General features: G+C 57.7%; 2 protein-coding genes and 1 long non-coding RNA gene across 6 annotated transcripts in view; 1 reads left to right on the forward strand and 2 right to left on the reverse strand.

The window, feature by feature from the left end:
• Positions 1-13: 13 nt before the first annotated feature.
• On the forward strand, positions 14-6,528 carry ANKLE1 (ankyrin repeat and LEM domain containing 1). Of its 4 annotated transcripts, none has more exons than XM_056512898.1 (6): positions 14-1,038; positions 2,197-2,332; positions 4,087-4,246; positions 4,781-4,910; positions 6,166-6,334; positions 6,437-6,528. In XM_056512898.1, exons 1-5 carry the CDS (start codon positions 318-320, stop codon positions 6,330-6,332), a joined length of 1,314 nt encoding a protein of 437 aa, XP_056368873.1. In that variant the 5' UTR covers positions 14-317; the 3' UTR covers positions 6,333-6,334; positions 6,437-6,528. The 4 variants fall into 4 exon arrangements, with proteins under 4 accessions (XP_056368873.1, XP_056368872.1, XP_056368875.1 ...); XM_056512897.1 differs by having other exon boundaries at positions 6,166-6,345; positions 6,390-6,445; XM_056512900.1 differs by having other exon boundaries at positions 4,114-4,246; positions 6,166-6,345; positions 6,390-6,445.
• On the reverse strand, positions 6,251-7,025 carry LOC130264596 (uncharacterized). Its single transcript, XR_008842488.1, has 4 exons — positions 6,986-7,025; positions 6,609-6,812; positions 6,369-6,547; positions 6,251-6,324 (listed from the first exon to the last, which is right to left on the reverse strand). It is a non-coding gene; the product is annotated as an uncharacterized LOC130264596 (long non-coding RNA).
• Positions 7,026-11,444: 4,419 nt separating this feature from the next.
• Positions 11,445-21,734, reverse strand: part of ABHD8 (abhydrolase domain containing 8) — a 10,746-nt gene continuing 456 nt past the window's right edge. The window contains exons 2-5 of the mRNA XM_056512367.1: positions 20,418-20,761; positions 15,399-15,569; positions 12,902-13,118; positions 11,445-11,609 (exon numbers count right to left, since the gene is read on the reverse strand). Of these exons, the coding sequence (XP_056368342.1) occupies positions 11,460-11,609; positions 12,902-13,118; positions 15,399-15,569; positions 20,418-20,761 (882 nt within the window). The 3' untranslated portion in view covers positions 11,445-11,459. The remainder of the gene's footprint in view (positions 11,610-12,901; positions 13,119-15,398; positions 15,570-20,417; positions 20,762-21,734) is intronic.

The raw sequence follows: 21,734 nt of genomic DNA on the forward strand, positions 1-21,734 counted from the left end.
ATTTGGGGCTGGATTTGGGGCAGAATTTGGGTTCGGAGCAGGATTTGGGGCGGGATTTGTGCTCCGGAGCCGCGCCCCAAATCCCCGGGTCCTGCTGGGATCTCGGGGGGCTCCTTGCCCCGCTCGAGGGGTCCCCGCCCCGCTGTCCCCGCTGTCCCGACAGCCCTGGCAATGTCACCCCCAGAGGCTGCGACAATTTTGGGGACCGCCACGTCACCCCCAGGAGCAGGAGCCGCCTGCGGGCGGTGGCAGCGCGGCTCCGCTCCTGCTCTTCCTCCCCCTCCTCCTCCTCCTCCGTCCCCCCCGAGCCCCTCCCGATGTCCCCGAGACCCCCCGGGGTCGCTGTCACCTCCCCCCCGCGCCGCTGTGTCACCCCAGGGGACAGGGACGCGACCGGCGGCTCTTGGGGTGACACCCAGACAGTCCCCGGGGTGTCCCCAGGGGGTGGCAGCGCCCCCAAATCCGTGCGCGGTGTCCTGCGGGGACTTGGGGACAAGGGACACCCCCAGAACTGCCCAGGGTCCGGTCCCAGGGGATTTGGGGACAAGGGACACCCCCAGAACTGCTCAGGGTGTCCCCGGGGATTTGGGGACAAGGGACACCCCCAGAACTGCTCAGGGTGTCCCCGGGGATTTGGGGACAAGGGACACCCCCAGAACTCTCTGCCACCCGCCCGGGGCTCCCCCAAATCCAGCCGCGGGCTCCCGGGGAAGCGGCGACACCCCCAGAAGTCCCCGCCGGTCACTCGGGGTCCCCCCAGTGCCACCAGCAGCCCCAGGACCGCGGGTGGCACTGGGTGGCGGCGCCACTCGCCCTTGGGGACACCCTCGGTGCCGGTGTCACCCGGCAAGGACTTGGGGACACCCTCGGTGCCGGTGTCACCCGGCTGTGCCACCCCGCACTCCCAGGACGTGACACGGGAGCCCCGCGAGTGTCGCAGCCCCGGGGGTGGCACCGGTGGCCGCGCGTCGCAGCCGGAGCTTGGGGACAATCCCGGCGCTGTCACCGCGCTCGAGGGACAGCGGGGGTGGCCCGAGGGTGAGTCCGGGGACCCAGGGGACCCCCGGGAACGGCGGGGGGTGGGAATGGGGGGAATTTGGGGTCAGGGGGATGGGAATGGGGCGGGTTTGGGTTGTGGGGGCGGGAATGGGGCTGGATTGGGGGGATTTGGGGTCACGGAAATGGGAATGGCGGGTTTGGGTTGTGGGGGTGGGAATGGGGCTGGATTGGGGGATTTGGGGCTGGATTGGGGGGGTTTGGGGTCAGGGAAATGGGAATGGCGGGTTTGGGTTGTGGGGGTGGGAATGGGGCTGGATTGGGGTCAGGGGGATGGACTGGGGGATGTGGGGCTGCACCAGGGGGTTTGGGGTGGGTATGAGGGGGTTTGGGGGTTTTGGGGTCATGGGGATGGGGTTTGGGCTGCATTGGGGGGGTTTGGGGTCAGGGAAATGGGAATGGCGCGTTGGGATTGTGGGGGTGGGAATGGGGCTGGACTGGGGGGATTTGGGGCTGGATTGGGGGATTTGGGGTCAGAGGGATGGGAATGGCAGTTTTGGGGTCAAGGGGAAGGGGCTGGATTGAGGGTTCGAGGTCAGGGGGGTGGGAATGGGGGGTTTGGGATGGTGGAGATGGACATTGAAGGGTTTGGGGTTGTTGGGACAGGCGTTGGGGTTTTGGGGTCACGGGGATGGGAATGGGGCTGGGCTGGGGGATTTGGGGTGGAGGGAATAGGAATGGGGGGTTTGGGGCCGTGGTGATGGGCATTGGGGTTTTGGGGAGCTTTGATGGGATTTTGGGGTCACCGTGATGGACTCTGGGGTTTTGGGGAGCTGTGCCGAGGTTTTGGGGTCACGGTGACGGACTCTGGGGTTTTGGGGTCACGGTGACGGACTCTGGGGTTTTGGGGGGCTGTGCTGAGGTTTTGGGGTCACGGTGACGGACTCTGGGGTTTTGGGGTCACGGTGACTGACTCTGGAGTTTTGGGGAACTGTGCCGAGTTTTGGGGTCACGGTGATGGACTCTGGAGTTTTGGGGTCACGGTGACAGACTCTGGAGTTTTGGGGTCACGGTGACAGACTCTGGGGTTTTGGGGGGCTGTGCTGAGTTTTGGGGTCACGGTGATGGACTCTGGGGTTCTGGGGGGCTGTGCCGAGGTTTGGGGTCCCGGCGGTGACTCCGGGGGTCCCCGTCCCGCAGGGCACAGCCCCGAGCTGGCGGCCGCGCTCAGGACCGGCCGCGTCCCCGACTGCGCCCGGGAGGAGCTGGCGCTGAGTCAGCACTTCGGCGGCGAGCGGCTCAAGATCAGCTTCAACTACCTGCTGCTGGACCCCAGGTGTGCCAGCGTGCCACCTGTGCCACCTGTGCCACCCCTGGGCCATCCCTGTGCCACCTGTGCCACCCGTGCCATCCCTGTGTCACCTGTGCCATCCCTGTGCCACCTGTGCCACCCGTGCCACCCCTGTGCCACCCGTGCCATCCCTGTGCCACCTGTGCCACCCCTGTGCTATCCCTGTGCCACCCGTGCCACCTGTGCCATCCCTGTGCCACCTGTGTCACCTGTGCCATCCCTGTGCACCCTGTGCCATCCCTGTGCCACCTGTGTCACCCTTGTCATCCCTGTGCCGTCCCTATGCCACCTGTGCCACCCCTGTGCCACCTGTGTCACCCTGTGCCATCCCTGTGTCACCTGTGCCACCCCTGGGCTATCCCTGTGCCACCCGTGCCACCTGTGTCACCCTGTGCCACCCCTGTGCCGCCTGTGTCATTTCTGTGCCACCTGTGTCACCCTGTGCCACTGCCATGCCACCTCTGTGCCACCATGTGCCACCCCTGGGCTATCCCTGTGCCATCCCTGTAGCACTCCTGGGCGATCCCTGTGCCACCACTGTGCCACCTTATGCCCCCTGTGCCACCTCCATGTCCCCAGCATGACCCAAGACCTGCCCTGTGTCACCCCCTTGCCACCCCAGTGCCACCCCCTGTCCCCAGTGTGACCCAGTATCCCCAGTGTGACCCCAGTGTCCCCAGTGACCCCAGTGTGACCCAGCTGTCCCCCTGTCCCCAGTGTCCCCAGTGTGACCTAGCTGTCCCCAGTGTGACCTAGCTGTCCCCCTGTCCCCAGTGTGACCCAGTGTCCCCCTGTCCCCAGGGTGACCCAGCTGTCCCCAGTGTGACCCCATGTCCCCAGTGTGACCCAGTGTCCCCAGTGTGACCCAGCTGTCCCCAGTGTGACCCAGTGTCCCCCTGTCCCCAGTGTCCCCAGTGTGACCCAGTGTCCCCAGTGTGACCCAGCTGTCCCCAGTGTGACCCAGTGTCCCCCTGTCCCCAGTGTCCCCAGTGTGACCCAGTGTCCCCAGTGTGACCCAGCTGTCCCCAGTGTGACCTAGCTGTCCCCCTGTCCCCAGTGTCCCCAGGGTGACCCAGTGTCCCCAGTGTGACCCAGCTGTCCCCCTGTCCCCAGTGTGACCCAGTGTCCCCAGTGTCCTCAGTGTGACCCAGCTGTCCCCCTGTCCCCAGTGTGACCCAGCTGTCCCCAGTGTGACCCAGTGTCCCCCTGTCCCCAGTGTGACCCAGTGTCCCCAGTGCGACCCAGTGTCCCCCCTGTCCCCAGTGTGACCCAGTGTCCCCAGTGTGACTCAGTGTCCCCTGTCCCCAGTGTGACCCAGTGTCCCCAGTGTGACCCAGTGTCCCCTGTCCCCAGTGTGACCCAGTGTCCCCAGTGTGACCCAGTGTCCCCCCTGTCGCCCCGTCCCCAGGGTGACCCAGCTGTCCCCAGTGTGACCCAGTGTCCTCCCTGTCCCCAGTGTCCCCCCTGTCCCCAGTGTCCCCAGTGTCCCCAGTGTGACCTAGCTGTCCCCCTGTCCCCAGTGTCCCCAGGGTGACCCAGTGTCCCCAGTGTGACCCAGCTGACCCCAGTGTGACTCAGTGCCCCCTGTCCCCAGTGTCCCCAGTGTCCCCAGTGTGACCCGGTGTCCCCCCTGTCCCCAGTGTGACCCAGTGTCCTCCCTGTCCCCAGTGTCCCCCCTGTCCCCCCTGTCCCCATTGTCCCCAGTGTCCCCAGTGTGACCCGGTGTCCCCCGTCCCCAGGGTGACCCGGGACCTGCCCCGCCGCAGCCCGGGGCTCAGCCCCGCCCAGCAGTTCCGGGACTTTGTCACCGCCGTGTTCTACGTGGGCAAAGGGACACGAGCCAGGCCCTGGTGGCACCTGCGGCAGGCGCGGGCACAGCACGGCCGGGGGACACGCAGGGTGGGCGTGGGGGATGGGGGCGTGGGGGTGGGGATGGGGGAATGGGAATGGGGATGGGGGTGGGGATGGGAGTGGGAACAGGAATGGGGGAATGGGGATGGGATGGGAATGGGAATGGGGTGAGGTTAGGGATGGGGATGGGAATGGGGAAATGGGAATGGGGATGGGGGAGTGGGAACGGGAACGGGAACGGGAACGGGAATAGGAATAGGAATGGGAATGGGAATGGGAATGGGAATAGGAATAGGAATAGGAATAGGAATAGGAATAGGAATAGGAATAGGAATGAGGGGATGTGGGATTGGGAATGGGGCTATGGGGCCGTGTTTGGGGCCGTGTTTGGGGCTGTTTCTGGAGCTGTTTTTGGGGCCGTGTTTGGGGCCGTGCTGACAGGCACTGTGCCGTGTTTGGGGCCGTGTTTGGGGCCGTGTTTGGGGCCGTGTTTGGGGCTGTTTTTGGGGCCGTGTTTGGGGCCGTGCTGACAGGCACTGGGCTGTTTCTGGAGCTGTTTCTGGAGCTGTTTTTGGGGTGCAGGGCTGCCCCAAGGTGCGGCGCATCCTGGAGATCTGGGACTCGGGGCAGGGCGTGGTGCCCCTGCTCTGCTTCCCGCACCGCGCGCCCGCCGAGGCCCTGACCCGCGAGAGCTGCATGCTGGAGGCGCTGGGTGAGCCCCAACCACCCAAACCCCAAATATCACTGCCCCAAACCACCCAAAACCCCAAATACCACTGCCCCAAACCCAAATCCCACTGCCTCAAATACCACTGCCCCAAACCCAAATACCACTGCCCAAACCCCAAATACCACTGCCCCAAACCCAAATACCACTGCCCCAAACCACCCAAAACCCCAAATACCACTGCCCCAAATACCACTGCCCCAAACCCAAACACCACTGCCCCAAATCCCACTGCCCCAAACCCCAAATACCACTGCCCCAAACCCCAAATCCCACTGCCCCAAACCCAAATACCACTGCCCCAAACCCCAAATACCACTGCCCCAAACCCAAATCCCACTGCCCCAAACCCCAAATCCCACTGCCCCAAACCCCAAATACCACTGCCCCAAACCCCAAATACCACTGCCCCAAACCCAAATCCCACTGCCCCAAACCCCAAATCCCACTGCCCCAAACCCAAATACCACTGCCCCAAATCCCACTGCCCCAAACCCCAAATCCCACTGCCCCAAACCCAAATACCACTGCCCCAAATCCCACTGCCCCAAACCCAAATACCACTGCCCCAAACCCAAATACCACTGCCCCAAATCCCATTGCCCCTACTAGCAAACCCCCAATCCCAGCCCTAATCCCAATCCCAGCCCCAATCCCAAATCCCACTGCCCGAAACCCCACTGACCCCATTACCAAACCCCCAATCCCACAGCCCCAACCCCCCACTCCCATTCCCAATCTCAAATCCCAATCCCAAATCCCAAATACCACTGCCCCAAATCCCAAATCCCATTTCCAGTCCCGAATCCCAAACACTGCCCCAAATCCCACTGTCCCCATTGCCAATCCCAAACCCCCAATCCCACAGCTCCAATCCCCCACTCCCATTCCCAATATCAAATCCCAAATCCCAGATCCCACTGCCCCAAATCCCATTGCCCCCATTACCAACCCCAAATCCCACTGCCCCATTCCCAATCCCAAATCTCCAGCCCCCCCCCCCATCCCCACCCTCCCAGCACAGTCCTGGGGTCCCAGGGCTGTCCCCAACCCCGTGGGTGCCACCCTGAGCCTCCCTGTCCCCATGGGTGTCACCCCTGTCCCCATCCCTGTCCCTGTCCCCATGTACTTGACCATGTCCTTGTGTCCCTGTCCCCATCCCTGTCCCTGTCCCCATGTCCCCGTCCCTGTCCCCTGTCCCTGTCCCTGTCCCTGTCCCCATCCCTGTCCCTGTCCCCAGGGCTGCCCTCTCTGACCAATGCCCGCCGTGGGCAGTGCCACGGTCCGGCCGCGTCCTGGCCGGGGGAGCGGCGCCGGCGCCTGGGGGTGACCCTGCTGCACCGAGCCCTGGGCGTGCTGCTGGCACAGGGGGAGTGCCAGCTGGGCCCTGGGGACATCCCTGGGTGACACAGTGACACCAGTGACACCAGTGACACCAGTGACACCAGTGACCCTGAGAGCCAGCTGGGCCCTGGGGACATCCCTGGGTGACACAGTGACACCAGTGACACCAGTGACACCAGTGACACCAGTGACCCTGCTGCACCGAGCCCTGGGCGTGCTGCTGGCACAGGGAGAGAGCCAGCTGGGCCCTGGGGACATCCCTGGGTGACACAGTGACCCTGGGGACATCCCTGGGTGACACCAGTGACACCAGTGACCCTGGGGACATCCCTGGGTGACACAGTGACACCAGTGACCCTGCTGCACCGAGCCCTGGGCGTGCTGCTGGCACAGGGGGAGAGCTGGGCCCTGGGGACATCCCTGGGTGACACCAGTGACACCAGTGACACCAGTGACACCAGTGACCCTGCTGCACCGAGCCCTGGGCGTGCTGCTGGCACAGGGAGAGAGCCAGCTGGGCCCTGGGGACATCCCTGGGTGACACTGAGTGACACTGAGTGCCAGCTGGGCCCTGGGGACATCCCTGGGTGACACTGAGTGACCCTGGGGACATCCCTGGGTGACACTGAGTGACACTGAGTGTCAGCTGGGCCCTGGGGACATCCCTGGGTGACACTGAGAGCCAGCTGGGCCCTGGGGACATCCCTGGGTAACACCAGTGACACCAGTGACCCTGGGGACATCCCTGGGTGACACCAGTGACACTGCGAGCCAAGGGTGACACCGAGTGCCAGCTGCTAGGTGACACTGAGCCCCCCAAGGTGACACTGACCCCCCAAGGTGACAATGACCCCCCCCAAGGTGACACTGACCCCCGAAGGTGACACTGAACCCCCAAGGTGACAATGACCCCCCCAAGGTGACCCCGCCCCCCCCGGGCTGTGCCATTTTGGTGAATATTTATATTTTCCCCAATAAATTCCACCCCGGCGAATTTTGGGGGATTTTTGGGGTCCCGTCCCCGCCCCGAGGCGCTCGGGGACGTTCCCAGTACGGAACTGGACACGGTGGGACACAGCGCGGCTTTACTGGGGCGGTGACACGGACGGGGGGTGGCACCGGAGGGGACAGAGCGGGGACCCCGCGGGGGCAGACGCGGGGCGATTTTGGGGGGTTGGTGGCGGTTTTGGGGACATCGGTGACGTTTTTGGGGACATCGGTGAAGTTTTTAGGGACATTGGGGGTGGTTTTTTTGGGCTTTGGTGGCGTTTTTGGGGCTGTGGTGGCATTTTTGGGAGCGTTCTCGGCATTTTGGGGGGCGTCGGTGACATTTTTTGGGTCCATTTGGGGACATTTTGGGGCGGCGTTTGTGACATTTTTGGGGCCCTGGTGACATTTTTGGGGCATTGGTGGCGTTTCTGGGGGGCATTGGTGACATTTTGGGGCATTCGTGACATTTTTGGGGCATTGGTGTCATTTTTGGGTCGTTGGCATTTTTGAGGGCATTGGTGACAGTTTTTGGGGCCACTGGGGACATTTTTGGGGCATTGGTGTCATTTTCGGGGGCGTTGGTGATATTTTTGGGTCGTTGGCACTTTTGGGGACATCGGTGACAGTTTGGGGGGCATTGGTGACATTTTTGGGTGCATTGGTGGCGGTTTTGGGAGCATTCTTGGCACTTTTGGGGTATTGGTGACATTTTTGGGGACATTGGTGACATTTTTGGGTGCATTGGGGACATTTTTGGGGACATTGGTGTCATTTTTGGGTGCATTGGTGACATTTTTGGGTGCATTGGTGGCGTTTTTGGGAGCATTCTTGGCACTTTTGGGGCATTTATGACAACTTTGGGGACATTTGTGACATTTTGGGGCATTGGTGACATTTTTGGGGGCGTTTTGGGTTTTTTTGGGGATGCTCTGAGCTCGGCTGGGGTGACATTGTCATTGTGACACAGCAGCGGGCGGGGCTGGCGCTGGCACAGGGACACCTTGGGGACACCTTGGGGACACTTTGGGGACACTTTGGGGACATCAATGCGGTGCCAGCCCCGCGTGGGGCACGGGGACAGTTTGGGGACAAGGGACAGGGTTTGGGGTTTCCACGGGGATTTCTTTGGTTTAAATTTTGGGGATTTTGGGGATTTTGGGGAGGGGACACACACAGGTGGCACTGGGGACATCCTGGGGTGGCTCCTGCTGGGAAGAGTGGGATTTTTATGGGATCCAGTGGGATCGGGATCCTGTGTGGGAATCATCATTTGGGATTGGGATTCTCCCCTCATCATTTGGGATTTGGGATCCTCATCCAAGGATTTCTTTGGGATCCCTGCGGTGAATCCTGTCCTCATCCTGTCCCAAATTCCCAATATCCCTGGATTTGGGATCTCTGGATTTGGAATCCTCATCCGAGGATTTATTTGGGATCTCTGGACTCTGTCCCGACCCCTGGATTTGGGATCCCTCTTTTTAAATCCCATGCCCGGATTTGGGATCCTCATCCAAGGATTTATTTGGGATCTCTGGAATCTGTCCCAATCCCCGGATTTGGGATTCTCATCCCGTTCCTGCATTGGGAATTCCCTCAGTTTCCTCACCCCATCCCAAATTCCCAATCATGCCTGGGAATCCCGGGAAGAGTGGGAGTGATGGGATCAGGATCCCACGGATCTGTGTGGGAATTCCCAGGAATCCCGAGAAGATTGGGAATGATGGAATTTGTACAGGAGGGATGGGATCGGGTGCTCTGGGATCCTGTGGATCCGTGTGGGAATTCCTGGGAATCATCCCCGGGAAAAGTGGGAATGATGGAATTTTGCAGGAGGGATGAGACTGAGTGCTCTGGGATCCTGTGGATCCGTGTGGGAATCGCCAGGAATTATTCCTGGAAAAAGTGGGAATGACGGAATTTTACAAGAGGGATGGGATCGACTGGGATTGGGTGTTCTGGGATCCCATGGATCCATGTGGGAATTCCTGGGGATAATTCCAAGGAACCCTGGGAAGAGTGGGAGTGATGGGATTTGTACAGGAGGGATCGGGATCCTGCAGATCCATGCGGGAATTCCTGGGAATAATCCCTGGGAAAAGTGGGAATGATGGAATTTTACAGGAGGGATGGGATCGGGTGGGATCGGGATCCTGCAGATCCGTGTTGGAATCACCAGGAATCATTCCTGGGAAAAGTGGGAATGATGGAATTTTGCAGGAGGGATGAGACTGAGTGCTCTGGGATCCTGTGGATCCGTGTGGGAATCGCCAGGAATTATTCCTGGAAAAAGTGGGAATGATGGAATTTGTACAGGAGGGATGGGATCAGGCTCTCCGGAATCCTGTGGATCTGTGCAGGAATTCCTGGGAATCATCCTTGGAAATCATCCCCGGGAAAAGTGGGAATGATGGAATTTGTACAGGAGGGATAGGATCGATTGGGATTGGGTGTTCTGGGATCCCATGGATCCATGTGGGAATCACCAGGAATTATTCCTGGAAAATGTGGGAATGATGGAATTTTACAGGAGGGATGGGATCGGGTGGGATCGGGATCCTGCAGATCCATGCAGGAATTCCTGGGAATCATCCCTGGGAAAAGTGGGAATGATGGAATTTGTACAGGATGGGATCCGGTGCTCTGGGATCCCGTGGATCTGTGCGGGAATCATCCCTGGGAAGAGTGGGAATGATGGAATTTGTACAGGAGGGATGGGATCGGGATCAAGGGCTCTGGGATCCTGCAGATCCATGCGGGAATTCCTGGGAATCATCCCCGGGAAAAGTGGGAATGATGGAATCTGTACAGGAGGGATGGGATCGGGTGGGATCGGGATCCCGCAGATCCGTGTGGGAATCACCAGGAATCATCCCCGGGAAAAGTGGGAATGATGGAATCTGTACAGGAGGGATGGGATCGGGATCCCGCAGATCCGTGCGGGAATCACCCCCGGGAATTCCGGTTTTTCTCATCCCGGCTGGAAAGGCGCGGGGGTGGCCCCGAGGATGGTGGCGGAGGGGACACGGCCGCGGTGGCACCGGGGACACGCCTTCATCCCGGGAATCCTCCTCATCCTCATCCTCATCCTCACCCTCATCCTCATCCTCATCCCAGCAGGAGCTGCCGAACCCCACGAGGATCCCCCCAAATCCAGGCAGATCCCAACGCGGAGGAGCCTCGGGATTCTCCTTAAAACCGCCCCAAAAATCCCTGCGGGGACCTCCCGGTGTCACCCCCTCCTCTTGTCTCGGGGTCCCCTCCCGGTGTCACCCGCTCCTGCCTCGGGGTTCCCGGAGCTGTTCCCGCGTGCGGGAGTGACAATGACAATGACAGGGACAAAAAAAAAAAAAAAAAACCGGGACGGAGCCGCTCCAGAGGGACCGGGGGTGGCGTGTCCGGGGTCTGGGGACAAGGTGTGACAATGTCCGGGGTCTGGGGACAAGGTGTGACAATGTCCGGGGGTGACTGGAGACCAAACGTGACATGTCCGGGGTTGGGGACCGGCTGTGACAATGTCCGGGCTTGGGGACACACTGTGCCGTGTCCCCGCTGTCCCCAAGGTTGGGGACCGCTCATTCCGTGTCCCCGGGGTTGGGGACCGGCTGTGACAACGTCTGGGGGTGGGGACCATGTGTCCCCTCTGTCCCCAGAGTTAGGGACAGCTTGTGACAATGTCCGGGGTCGGGGACAAGCTGTGCCATGTCCCCGCTGTCCCCAGGGTCGGGGACCGGCTGTGACAATGTCCGGGGTTGGGGACCGGCTCTGAAATGTCCCCTCTGTCCCTAGATTTGGGGACCGGCTGTGACAATGTCCGGGGTCGGGGACAATCTGTGCCGTGTCCCCGCTGTCCCCAGGGTCGGGGACAATCTGTGCCGTGTCCCCTCTGTCCCCAGGGTCGGGGACAATCTGTGCCGTGTCCCCGCTGTCCCCAGGGCCGGGGACAATCTGTGCCGTGTCCCCTCTGTCCCCAGGGTCGGGGACAATCTGTGCCGTGTCCCCGCTGTCCCCAGGGTCGGGGACAATCTGTGCCGTGTCCCCAGGGTCGGGGACCGCCTCCCCTCGCTCCCTGCGGGCTCTGCGCTCCCGGGCCCGGCGGAGCCGCCCGGACACGACCCGAGCCCCGCCCGCGCTGTCCCGGGTCCCGTCCCGGTGTCCCGGTGTCCCGGGTCCTGGCCCGGTGTCCCGGCCCGGCGCTGGCCCTCATTTGGTGTCGCCGTCGCTGTCGCCGTCGGGCGTGTCGGGCTCCCAGAGGACGAACTCGTGCAGCAGCGTGTTGACCGTGTCGGGACACTCGAGCATCACCATGTGGCTGCCCTCGTCGATCACCTTCAGGAAGGCGATCAGCAGGATCTGCGGGGGCAGCGGCGGCTGAGACCCCGGCAGGCGACACCCGAGCCCCACAGCCACCCCCTGTCCCCTCCCTGGTGAGTGGCAGTGTCAGGGTGACCCCTGAGAGGTGACACCAGAGCCCCAAAATCGCTCTGTGCCCTCCCTCGGGGGTGGCAGTGTCAGGGTGACCCCCGAGAGGTGACACAAGACCCCTAAAGCCACCCCCTGTGCCCTCCCTGGTGAGTGGCAGTGTCAGGGTGACCCCCGAGAGGTGGCACCAGAGTCCCAAAACTGCTCTGTGCCCTCCCTCGGGGGTGGCAGTGACAGGGTGACCCCTGAGAGGTGGCACCAGAGCCCCACAGCCACCCCTTGTCCCCTCCCTGGTGAGTGGCAGTGCCAAGGTGACCCCCTGAGAGCCCCAAAATCGCTCTGTGCCCCCCCTCGGGGGTGGCAGTGTCAGGGTGACCCCCGAGAGGTGACACAAGACCCCTAAAGCCACCCCCTGTGCCCTCCCTGGTGAGTGGCAGTGACAGGGTGACCCCCGAGAGGTGGCACCAGAGCCCCAAAACTGCTCTGTGCCCTCCCTCGGGGGTGGCAGTGACAAGGTGACCCCTGAGAGGTGGCACGAGACCCCCTAAAGCCACCCCCTGTGCCCTCCCTGGTGAGTGGCAGTGACAGGGTGACCCCCGAGAGGTGGCACCAGAGCCCCAAAACTGCTCTGTGCCCTCCCTCGGGGGTGGCAGTGACAAGGTGACCCCTGAGAGGTGGCACGAGACCCCCTAAAGCCACCCCCTGTCCCCTCCCTGGAAGTGTCCCTGGCCAGGGCTTGGAGCACCCTGGGGCACTGGGAGGTGTCCCTGTCACGCCCAGGTGTCCCTGTCCCATGTCTGTCGCTTTTCCTGTCCCTGTCCCGGTGCCACCCCTGTCCCTGTCCCATCCCAGTCCCTGTCCCTGTCCCTGTTCCTGTCCCGTCCCTGTCCCTGTCCCATCCCTGTCCCTGTCCCTGTCCCTTTTCCTGTCCCTGTCCCTGTGCCACCCCTGTCCCTGTCCCTGTCCCTGTCCCTGTCCCTTTTCCTGTCCCTGTCCCTGTGCCACCCTGTCCCTGTCCCACCCCGGCAGTGTCCCTGCCATGTCCAGGTGTCCCTGTCCCATCCCTGTCCCTGTCCCACCCCTGTCCCTGTCCCATCCCTGTCCCATCCCCGTCCCTGTCCCCGTCCCACCTCTGTCCCTCCCCACACCCCACGATTTCCCCTCCCCTCTCCCACCCTTTCACCCCAAATTTTCGGGCCCCGCGGCGGGCGAGTCGTTTGTACCTCTGCCATCCTCTGGTCCTCCTCCACGGGCACGAACTTGTCGTGCATGCCGTGCACCAGCAGCACGGGCACGGCCAGCTCGGCGTGGTACAGCTCGTCGCCCTCGGGCCAGTACTGGCCGCTCATGGTGGCCCGCAGCACGAAGGACGAGACGTTGAAGGCGTTGCCCTCCCGCAGCAGCTGCTTCTCTTTGGCACCCTGGCGGGCAAAGCCGGCCCTGCAACCGGGAAAACGGGGTCAGCCAAAAATCTGGGGGGTGGCAGCAAGGGTGGGACACCCCCCAAGGTGTCACCTTTGTCGGAGTGGCACTGCTGGCATGAGTCCCCTGAGAGGTGGCACAAGCCCTCAGCTCGAAAAGCCACCGCCTGTCACCTCTGTCAGAGTGGCAGTGCCAGGGTGACACACCTGAGGGGTGGCACAAGCCCCCAGCCCCCCAAAGCCACCCCCTGTCCCCTCTATCAGAGTGGCAGTGCCAGGGTGACACACCTGAGAGGTGGCACAAGCCCCCAGCCCTCCAAAGCCACCCCCTGTCCCATCCCTCAGCAGCTGCTTCTCTTTGGCACCCTGGCGGGCAAAGCCGGCCCTGCAACCGGGAAAACGGGGTCAGCCAAAAATTTGGGGGGTGGCAGCAAGGGTGAAGCCCCCAGAAAGGGACACTTTGTCACCTCTCTTGGAGTGGCAGTGCCAGGGTGAGTCCCCTGAGAGGTGGCACAAGCCCCCAGCTCGAAAAGCCACCGCCTGTCGCCTCCCTCAGAGTGGCAGTGCCAGGATTTGTCCCCTGAGAGGTGGCACAGGCAGCCCCCAGCCCTCCAAGGTGTCCCCTCTCTCAGAGGTGACCCCTGAGGGGTGGCACAAGCCCCCAGCCCCCCAAAGCCACCCCCTGTCACCTCTATCAGAGTGGCAGTGCCAGGGTGACACCCCTGGGAGGTGGCACAAGCCCCCAGCCCCCCAAAGCCACCCCCTGTCACCTCTATCAGAGTGGCAGTGCCAGGGTGACACCCCTGGGAGGTGGCACAAGCCCCCAGCCCTCCAAAGCCACCCCCTGTCCCCTCCCTCAGCAGCTGCTTCTCTTTGGCACCCTGGCGGGCAAAGCCGGCCCTGCAACCGGGGGAGGGGGTCAGCCAAAAATTTGGGGGGTGGCAGCAAGGGTGAACCCCCAGAAAGGGAAATTTTGTCACCTCCCTCAAAGTGGCAGTGCCAGGATGAGAGGTGGCACAAGCCCCCAGCCCCCCAAAGCCACCGCCTGTCACCTCTATCAGAGTGGCAGTGCCAGGGTGAAACCTCAAAGAGGTGGCACAAGCCCTGAGACCCTCCAAAGCCACCCCTTGTCACCTCTCTTGGAGTGGCAGTGCCAGGATTTGTCCCCTGAGAGGTGGCACAAGCCCCCAGCCCCCCAAAGCCACCCCCTGTCCCCTCTATCAGAGTGGCAGTGCCAGGGTGTCCCCAGGGTGTCCCCAGGGTGGCACAGGGTGGCACAGGACACACCCCAGGATGTCCCAGGGTGTACCCAGGGTGTCCCCAGGGTGTCCCAGGGTGTCCCCAGGGTGTCCCCAGGGTGTCCCCAGGGTGTCCCCAGTGTCCCCAGGTGTGACTCACTTGAGGAAGCTCCAGGCCAGGCAGGGGGACAGGCAGTGCAGCACACAGGGGGCACAGGGTGTCCCCAGGGTGTCCCCAGGGAGCACAGGGTGGCACAGGGTGTCCCCAGGGTGTCCCCAGGGTGTCCCCAGGATGTCTCAGGGTGTCCCCAGGGTGTCCCCAGGGCGTCCCCAGGTGTGACTCACTTGAGGAAGCTCCAGGCCAGGCAGGGGGACAGGCAGTGCAGCACGCAGGGGGCACAGGGGAGCACAGGGTGGCACAGGGTGGCACAGGATGTCCCCAGAGTGTCCCCAGGGTGTCCCAGGTGTGACTCACTTGAGGAAGCTCCAGGCCAGGCAGGGGGACAGGCAGTGCAGCACACAGGGGGCACAGGGGAGCACAGGGTGGCACAGGATGTCCCCATGGTGTCCCCAGGGTGTCCCCAGGGTGTCCCCCAGTGTCCCCAGGTGTGACTCACTTGAGGAAGCTCCAGGCCAGGCAGGGGGACAGGCAGTGCAGCACGCAGGGGGCACAGGGGAGCACAGGGTGGCACAGGGTGGCACAGGGTGGCACAGGATGTCCCCAGGGTGTCCCCAGGGTGTCCCCAAGGTGTCCCCAGGGTGTCCCAGGTGTGACTCACTTGAGGAAGCTCCAGGCCAGGCAGGGGGACAGGCAGTGCAGCACACAGGGGGCACAGGGTGGCACAGGGTGTCCCCAGGGTGTCTCAGGGTGTCCCCAGGGTGGCACAGGGTGTCCCCAGGATGTCCCACAGTGTCCCCAGTGTGACTCACTTGAGGAAGCTCCAGGCCAGGCAGGGGGACAGGCAGTGCAGCACGCAGGGGGCACAGGGTGGCACAGGGTGTCCCCAGGGTGGCACAGGGTGTCCCCAGGGTGTCCCCAGGGTGTCCCGGGTGTGACTCACTTGAGGAAGCTCCAGGCCAGGCAGGGGGACAGGCAGTGCAGCACGCAGGGCGGCAGGTTGAAGATGGAGCACAGGCTGGGCTCCAGCGCCGTGGGGCCGCCGCCGTTGATCATGATCACCTTGTGCACCAGCTCCGGGTACTCGTGGGCCAGGAAGGTGCAGAAGGACACCCTGGGGGGACACGGGGACAATCAGGGACATGGGGACATCAGGGGATATCAGGGGATATCAGGGACATGGGGACATCAGGGGATATCAGGGACATGGGGACATCAGGGACGTCAGGGACATCAGGGACATCAGGGGATATCAGGGGATATCAGGGACATCAGGGACATCAGGGGACATGGGGACATCAGGGGACGTCAGGGGACATGGGGACATCAGGGGACATCGGGGACATCAGGGGATATCCGGGATGTGGGGATATCAGGGACAAGAGGACATCGGGGACATCAGGGGACATGGGGACATCAGGGGATATCAGGGGATATCAGTGACATCAGGGGACATCAGGGACGTCAGGGACATGGGGACATCAGGGGATATAGTGACATCAGGGACATCAGGGACATGGGGACAATCAGGGGACATCAGGGGACATGGGGACATCAGGGACATAAGGGGACAGGGGCTTGGGGCAGCGTGGTAGACAAGGTGTCCCTGTCCCTGTCCCTGTCCCTGTGCCACCCCTGGCAGTGTCCCTTGGAGTACCAAGAGACACAGGCAGTTGTCCCACATCCCATGTCCCATGTCCCTGTCCCTGCCCATGCCAAGGTGTCCCTGTCCCTGTCCCTATCCCATGTCCCTGGGCCACCCCAGGCAGTGTCCCTGCCACACCCAGGTCCCTGTCCCTGTCCCTGCCCAGGTGTCCCTGCCCATGCCAAGGTGTCCCTGTCCCTGTCCCTATCCCATGTCCCTGGGCCACCCCAAGCAGTGTCCCTGCCACACCCAGGTCCCTGTCCCTGTCCCTGCCCAGGTGTCCCTGCCCATGCCAAGGTGTCCCTGCCCACATCCAGGTGTCCCTGTCCCTGTGCCACTCCTGGCAGTGTCCCTGCCACACCCAGGTCCCTGTCACTGCCCAGGTGTCCCTGCCCATGGTTACGTGTCCTGCCACACCCAGATGTCCTGTCCCTGTCCCTGTCCCTGTGACATCCCTGGCAGTGTCCCTGCCATACCCAGGTCCCTGTCCCTGTCCCTGTCCCTGTCCCTGTCCCTGTCCTTGTCCTTGTGTCACCCCTGGCAGTGTCCCATCCCTGTCCCTGTCCCTGTGCCACCACTGTCCCTGTCCCTGTCCCGTCCCCATGCCACCCCTGTCCCTGTCCCTGTCCTTGTGCCACCCCTGTCCCTGTCCCTCACCCTGTGCCACCCCTGTCCCTGTCCCTGTGCCACCCCTGTCCCTGTCCCTGTCCCTGTCCCTGTCCCTGTCCCTGTCCCTGTCCCTGTGCCACCCCTGTCCCTGTCCTTGTGTCACCCCTGTCCCTGTCCCTGTCCCTGTCCCTGTCCCTCACCCTGTGCCACCCCTGTCCCTGTCCCTCACCCTGTGCCACCCCTGTCCCTGTCCTTGTGTCACCCCTGTCCCTGTCCCTGTCCCTCACCCTGTGCCACCCCTGTCCCTGTCCCCGTGCCACCCCTATCCCTGTCCTTGTGTCACCCCTGTCCCATCCCTGTCCCATCCCTGTCCCTGTCCCCCCGAGGATTTTCCCTCTCCCTCCCACCCCCCTGTACCAGACTCCCCCCCCTCCCAACCACCCACCCCCAATTTTTGGGGTCAGAACCCCCAAATTCTGCTGCAGGTGAGGATTTTGTGCCGCCCTGGCCCAGCCTGATCCAATCCCTCCTGGCTCCAGCTCCTTCCCCTCGTTAGTCTCACCTAATTAGAAATAAATCCCGGGTTTAATCCTATTTATAGTCCCTGCCCTGCCTGTGCCCCCTGTGGGATCAGCCAGGTGTCCCAAGGGCACTGAGGGGATCCGAGGGCTGGGGGAAATGGGGTGAAAACGGGGTAAAAATGGGAAAATTGGGTAAAAATGGGATAAAAACAGGGTGAAAATGGGATAAAAATAGGCTAAAATGGAGGTAAAAATGGGAAATATGGGTAAACATGGGGTAAAAATGGGAAAATTGGGAAAAATGGGATAAAAACAGGGTAAAAATGGGGTAAAAATGGGAAATATGGGTAAAAATGGAGTAAAAATGGGAAATATGGGGTAAAAATGGGGTAAAAATGGCATAAAAACAGGGTAAAAATGGGAAATATGGGGTAAAAATGGGAAAAAATGGGAAATATGGGGTAAAAATGGGAAATATGGGTAAAAATGGGGTCAAAAGGGGATAAAAGCAGGGTAAAAATGGGAAATATGGGTAAACATGGGATAAAAATTGGAAATATGAAATAAAAATGGGATAAATGGAGTAAAAATGGGATAAAAATAGGGTAAAAATGGGATAAAAACAGGGTAAAAATGGGATAAAAATAGGATAAAAATGGGGTAAAAATGGGAAATATGGGTAAAAATGGGATCAAAAGGGGATAAAAACGGGGTAAAAATGGGAAATATGGGTAAACATGGGGTAAAAATGGGAAATAGGGGGTAAAAATGGGATAAAAATGGGATAGATAATAGATTAAATCGGGATAAAATCGGGATAAAAATGGGATAAAAAAGAGATTAAAATGGGATAAAAATGGGATAAAAATGGGATAAAAAAAGATTAAAATGGGATAAAATCGGGATAAAAATGGGATAAAAAAGATATTAAAATGGGATAAAAATAGGATACAAATGGGATAAAAATGGGATAAAAATGGGATAAAAATAGGATAGAAATGGGATAGAAATGGGATAAAAAAAAGATTAAAATGGCATAAAATTGGGAGAAAAATGGGATAAAAAATGGGATAAAAAATAGATTAAAATGGAATAAAAATGGGATAGAAATGGGATAAAAATGGGGTAAAATGGGATAGAAAATAGATTAAAACAGGATAAAAATGGGATAAAATGGGATAAAAATTGTATAATAAATAGATTTAAATGGGATAAAAATGGGATTAAAAAGAGAATAAAATGGGATAAAAACGGGATAAAAAAGGGACAAAAATCAGACCGACCCCCCAAAACGTGAACCCCACACTCCAGAAATTTGGGATTTGTGACATTCCCGACGTTCCCAGGCCCTCACCCGTAGGAATGCCCCACCAGGATGTTCCGTTTCTTGGTCTATCTCTTGAACACAACCCAGGGATTCAGGAGTTCCAAATCCCGGGATAAATGGGGTGAAAATGGGGTAAAAAATGGGATAAAAAGGGGATAAAAATGGGTTAAAAGAGATTAAAATGGGGTAAAAATGGGATAAAAATGGGTTAAAAGAGATTAAAAGGGGGTAAAAATGGAATAAAAAAGGGATAAAAAAAAATATTAAAATGGGATAAAAATGGTTAAAAATGTGATAAAAATGGGATAGAAAATAGATTAAAACAGGATAATAAAGAGATTAAAATGGGAGAAAATGGGAGAAAAAAGGGATAAAAATGTGATAAAAAAGAGATTAAAATGGAGTAAAAATGGGATAAAAATAGGATAAAAAAGGGATAAAAATGAGATAAAAAAGATAGATATTAAAATGGGATAAAAATGGGATAAAAAAAATATTAAAATGGGATAAAAATGGAATAAAAGAGACATTAAAATGGGATAGAAAATAGATTAAAATGGGATAAAAATGGGATAAAAATGGGATAAAAATGGGATACAAATAGGATAAAAAGAGATTAAATTGGGATAAAATGGGATAAAAATGGGATAAAAAAGGGATAAAAAAATATTAAAATGGGATAAAAATGGCTAAAAATGTGATAAAAATGGGATAGAAAATAGATTAAAACAGGATAATAAAGAGATTAAAATGGGAGAAAATGGGAGAAAAAAGGGATAAAAACAGGGATAAAAATGGGATAAAAAAGATATTAAAATGGGATAAAAATGGGATATAAAAATGGGATAAAAATGGTATTAAAAATAGATTAAAATGGGATAAAAATTGGATAATAAATAGATGAAAATGGGATAAAAATGGGATTAAAAAGAGATTAAATTGGGATAAAATGGGATAAAAAAGAGATTAAAATGGAGTAAAAATTGGATAAAAATGGGATAAAAGAGAGATTAAAATGGGATAAAAATGGGAGAAAAATGGGATAAAAATGGGATAAAAAAGGGACAAAAATCAGACCGACCCCCCAAAACGTGAACCCCACACTCCAGAAATTTGGGATTTGTGACATTCCCGACATTCCCAGGCCCTCACCCGTAGGAATGCCCCACCAGGATGTTCCTTTTCTTGGTGTATCTCTTGAACACAACCCAGGGATTCAGGAGTTCCAAATCCTGGGATAAATGGGGTGAAAATGGGGTAAAAATTGGGATAAAAATGGGTTAAAAGAGATTAAAAGGGGGTAAAAATGGGATAAAAAAGGGACAAAAAAAATATTAAAATGGGATAAAAATGGCTAAAAATGTGATAAAAATGGGATAGAAAATAGATTAAAACAGGATAATAAAGAGATTAAAATGGGAGAAAATGGGAGAAAAAAGGGATAAAAATGTGACAAAAAAGAGATTAAAATGGAGTAAAAATGGGATAAAAATAGGATAAAAAAGGGATAAAAATGGGATAAAAAAGATAGATATTAAAATGGGATAAAAAAAATATTAAAATGGGATAAAAATGGAATAAAAGAAACATTAAAATGGGATAGAAAATAGATTAAAACGGGATAAAAATGGGATAAAAATGGGATAAAAATGGGATACAAATGGGATACAAATGGGATAAAAAGAGATTAAATTGGGATAAAATGGGATAAAAATGGGATAAAAAAGAGATCAAAATGGGATAAAAATGGGATAAAAAATAGATTAAATGGAACAAAAATCAGACCGACCCCGCAAAACGTGAACCCCACACTCCAGAAATTTGGGATTTGTGACATTCCCGACATTCCCAGGCGCTCACCCGTAGGAATGCCCCACCAGGATGTTCCTTTTCTTGGCGTATCTCTTGAACACGGCCCGCATGTCCTCGGCCAGAGCGTAGAAGGTGTAGGCGGCGGCCACGGGCGGCGCCGAGCTGCAGCCGTGCCCGGCCAGGTCCGGCGCCACCACCTCGTAGCCCAGCCTGGCAAAGAACTCCAGCTGCTCCTTCCAGATGTCCAGGGAGCCGCCCACGCCGTGGATGAAGAAGAGCACCACGTCCCCGTGGCTGGCCTTGCAGCTGGTGATGCGTTTCTGGCAATCCACCGTCACCACCTTCTTGGGTTTGCGCTTGCGGCGCTTGGCGCCGTCCCTGGGCGGGATTCCCTGCGGGGAAAAAAGGAGGAGTTGGGACTCAATGGCCATTAGCAGGAGATATCTCCTGGAGGGAGGATGGGATGTGGAAAGATAAAGATGATTGCCCAGCTGGTTTAAAGATGGCCCATTAGCAGGAGATATCTCCTGGAGGGAGAATGGGTTGTGGAAAAGATAAAGATAATTGTACCACATGATTTTTAACACATGGCCCATTAACAGGAGATATCTCCTGGAGGGAAGATGGGATGTGGAAAGATAAAGATGTTTGCCCCACATGATTTTTAAAAGATTTCCCATTAGCAGGAGATATCTCCTGGAAGGAGGGTGGGCTGTGGAAAAGATAAAGATGATTGCCCCACATGATTTTTAACACTTGGCCCATTAGCAGGAGATATCTCCTGGAGGGAAGATGGGCTGTGGAAAGATAAAGATGTTTGCCCCACATGATTTTTAACACTTGGCCCATTAGCAGGAGATATCTCCTGGAAGGAGGATGGGATGTCTGTCCTGGTTTGAAGGACAGGTGTCCGCCAAAAAATCAGAAAAATCTCTTTGAAATTGAGAGTGTAAACCCCCTCCCGCCAAATTATTACAATTGTGAAATTAAGGGGCTCTCGGGTAAAGATGTGGGAATAGGAATAACAGTTCTTGACTAGGAAAATTAAAATAGAAATGCAGTGTTACAAAGAACAATCCCAAATCTCAGTTTTTATCTGGGTAGGAAAGGCTTGGCTCCTCCCCTGGCTGGAGCATCTCCCAGTGGGATGATGGAATTTTATCAGTCATGCCCTGGGACTCACTGGCCATGAACAGGAGATATCTCCTGGAGGGAGGATGGGCTGGGGAAAGATAAAGATGATTGCCTCACAGGATTTTTAGCATGTGGCCCATTAACAGGAGATATCTCCTGGGAGGAGAATGGATTGTGGAAGAGATAAAGATGATTGCCCCACATGATTTTTAGCACATGGCCCATTAACAG

This window comes from Oenanthe melanoleuca, chromosome 28, assembly GCF_029582105.1.
Source record: "Oenanthe melanoleuca isolate GR-GAL-2019-014 chromosome 28, OMel1.0, whole genome shotgun sequence".
NCBI classification, from domain to species: domain Eukaryota; kingdom Metazoa; phylum Chordata; class Aves; order Passeriformes; family Muscicapidae; genus Oenanthe; species Oenanthe melanoleuca.